Here is a 2973-nt window from a genome sequence, read left to right as displayed (position 1 = left end):
TGCCCCTCCAGCCACATACCTGCTCTGCCCAGGTGAGGAGACAGGCCTCCGAGGACACTGGGGGACCGGCATGGGGACACGGGTCTGGGGAAGCAGACAGAGGTAGCTGGTGCTCTGGGTCCCCTTTTGGGTCAACAGGCAGGTGTACCTGTTCTGAGACTCCGGACACTGAGCCGTCCCAGCACGTCCCCCTCCCCGGCACAGCCTGGCCTCCCCACCGCTGGCCTCCAAGCTCAGAGTCCACTCAGCCCTCTTGGCATACACTGGGGACATCACAGCCCAGAAAGGAGAGGGCCAGCACAGTCACCCAGGACACCAAAGGCTGACCCAGCTCGCTGGACCTGAGAACGAGCTGCCATGTGCCCCGATATGGGACAAGGCTCGAGGGGACAAAGGCGAGACCCCATGGGGGACAAGGGCAACCAAGAGAAGGATGCTTGGGGTGCCAGGCTGGGGTGCTCAGAGCAGGCGGAGGAAGGGGAGCCAAGAGGAGAGCAGGTCCTTAGGGTAGATGGGACCTGGGTAAGTGGGGAGGGGGTCAGGGTACCCCAGCAGGACACAGCCCACCAAAGGTGTGTGAGGGGAAGCCGAAGGGTGTCGGGTGAGCCCTGTCCCTGTCTGTCCGCCGTCTGTTTCCCTCTTCATCTCTCTTTCAGTTTTACCCAGTCTCTGTCCCCCTCCGCTGTCTCTGTCCTCCCCCCATTGCTCTCCGCACCCCACACCCCCTAACCTGGAGCCAGGGTCTTGCCAGCCTCTGAGTTGGCATCTCTGGGCTGAGAACAAGGCCCACTGTGGGTCGGGGAGGAAGGGTATAGGAAAGGGACAGGTTTCGAGAGACCCTCAGCTGCCCCGGTAGACGTCCCTGGGACCCATTCTCCCTCCCCTGGAGACTGTCCCCAGTAGGGCACAGGCCTGCACGAGGACAGAACTGTCGGCTGCTGGTGGCAAGCGCTCGCATTAGCTTCTCCCCAGAGGACCCAGGGCTCTGGAATGCGTCGCTGCAGTCAGAGCAGCCCGTCCCCAAAGTCCCTGCAGCAGGAGTGCTGGGGGGTTTAACCTCTGCCCGGGTGAGGCTGGGGTCTCCCGCAGCCCTCTCACACCCTCCCAGCCACCTGCTGCTCCCACCACAGCATCTTCCTTCTCCTCTCGCCAGCGCAGGGCAGTGTCCTTGGGCCTCAGAGCCTCTGGGGTGGGGGACTTAGCAGGAGTGGGGTCCAGGCCCTCCTGGTGGGAAGCCAGGTGCACAGTCCCGATGGAGGAGGCAGGAAGACCCTGCATGGCAGAGCCTCATGGGGGTCCCTTGCCTGCAGAGACCTGTCCTGCCATTGCCGACCCCTGCCACTGTGCAGGGCCCTGGAAATCTTAGGTGCCTTCCGTGGAGCCCCCCCTCGCCAGGAGGGCAGGGCCCGCACCCACCAGTCAGCGCTCCCCCCACACCCCACACTAGGCACAGCTTGTCACCCAGTCTGAGGCCTGAAGTGTCAGCCATGGGCCGGGAGGGTGGCCCCCGGGCTGGAACACCACGACCTGGGACCACGCCCGGCCCCCCACGCAGGGCCCCACTGCCAGCAGCGCCGTCTGCCGCCTCCCGCAGGGCCGCCCGCCGCCGAGCCAGCCGGGATGTTCGGGCTCTGGAGAACCGTCAACAATGTGCTCTTCTACCTCACCCTGGCCGTGGGCCTCGCAGGCCTGCTGGGCAACGGGCTGGTCCTCTGGCACCTGGGCCTGCACATCAAGAAGGGCCCCTTGTCCCTGTACCTGCTCCACCTGGCGGCCGCCGACTTCCTGTTCCTTGGCTGCCAGGTGGGGGTCTCGGTCGCGCAGGCCGCCCTGGGCTCCCGGGACAGCGTCTACTTTGTGGTCCCCTTCGTGGGCTTCTCCGTGGGCCTCTGGCTGCTGGCGGCCTTCAGCGCCGAGCGCTGCCTCTCCCACCTCTTCCCGGCCTGCTACCGGGGCCGCCGGCCCAGGCACACCTCGGCTGTGGTCTGCGGCCTCATCTGGGCCCTGACGCCGCCCGCCGTGCTGCTGCCCGCCCACGCCTGCGGCCTGCTGGGGGTCCGCGCGCGCCCGGGGACCTGCCTGCGGTACCACGCGGCCAGCGTCACGTGGCTGCTGTCCCTGGTGTGCGGGGTCTGCGGGGCCGGCCTGGTGCTCTTCGTCTGGGGGGGCTGCTGCTCCCAGCGCCCGCGGCCGCAGTTCTTCGGGGTCACGCTGGGCTCCGCGCTCCTGCTCCTGCTCTGCGGCCTGCCCCTGGTCTGCTGCTGGAGCCTGCGGCCCCTGCTCGGCTTCCTGCTGCCGCTCTTCCTCCCGCTGGCCACGCTGCTGGCCTGCGTCCACGGCAGCGCCAAGCCGCTCCTCCACTTCATGGCCGGCCGCCAGCCGGGCCCCAGGCAGCCGCTGCGGGCCGTGCTCCGCCGGGCCCTGGGGGAGCAGGCCCCGCGGGAGGCCGGGGAGCTGTCCCTGCCCATGGGCCTCCTGTAGCTGCCAGCCCCGGCGGACCCCTCCCCGGGGGCCCCGCGGCAGCCCCGGCTCACCCGCCCAGGGGACCCCAGGCTGAGGACGGGGCCAGGGCGGTGGTCCTGACCCCTGCAGCCCCCAGAGCCTGAGGAGGTCCAGGAGCCCGGGGGTGGGGAAGGACCCAGGGGCGCGGAGCAGCGCATCCCCAGGCAGAGCCCCCCGCCCGGGCTCTGGCCTCCTCCCCCTCCCCGCCCCAGCTCAGGCCGCAGGCGCCGAGGCGCACCTGGAAAAGCAGGGCTGACAGGTGGCCCCAAGGCCCACGAGGGGGGCTGGACGGATGCGAGCGCAGGGGATGGCCGTGCCCACGCGCTTGACTCTTCCTCCGCGAGAGGGGCGTGGAACCCGGCCGCGCCCCCGCCCCGCCAACCCCCGCGGCCGCGCCCCGGCGCCCCAGCAGTTCCTCGCCGGCCGCCAGACGGCGCTGCATCCTCACCATGTGCGGCGCGCGGGGCGGCG

General features: G+C 70.1%; 1 protein-coding gene across 1 annotated transcript; it reads left to right on the top strand.

The window, feature by feature from the left end:
• Positions 1-1620: 1620 nt before the first annotated feature.
• MRGPRG (MAS related GPR family member G) lies at positions 1621-2481 on the top strand (the record flags this gene model as incomplete). Its single annotated transcript, XM_080817872.1, has 1 exon — positions 1621-2481. The coding sequence occupies one exon, from the start codon at positions 1621-1623 to the stop codon at positions 2479-2481; it is 861 nt and encodes a 286-aa protein (XP_080673998.1).
• Positions 2482-2973: the final 492 nt, after the last annotated feature.

This window comes from Martes martes (assembly GCF_963455335.1).
Source record: "Martes martes genome assembly, chromosome: 10".
NCBI lineage: Eukaryota > Metazoa > Chordata > Mammalia > Carnivora > Mustelidae > Martes > Martes martes.
This window is presented reverse-complemented; position numbering and strand designations above follow the sequence as displayed.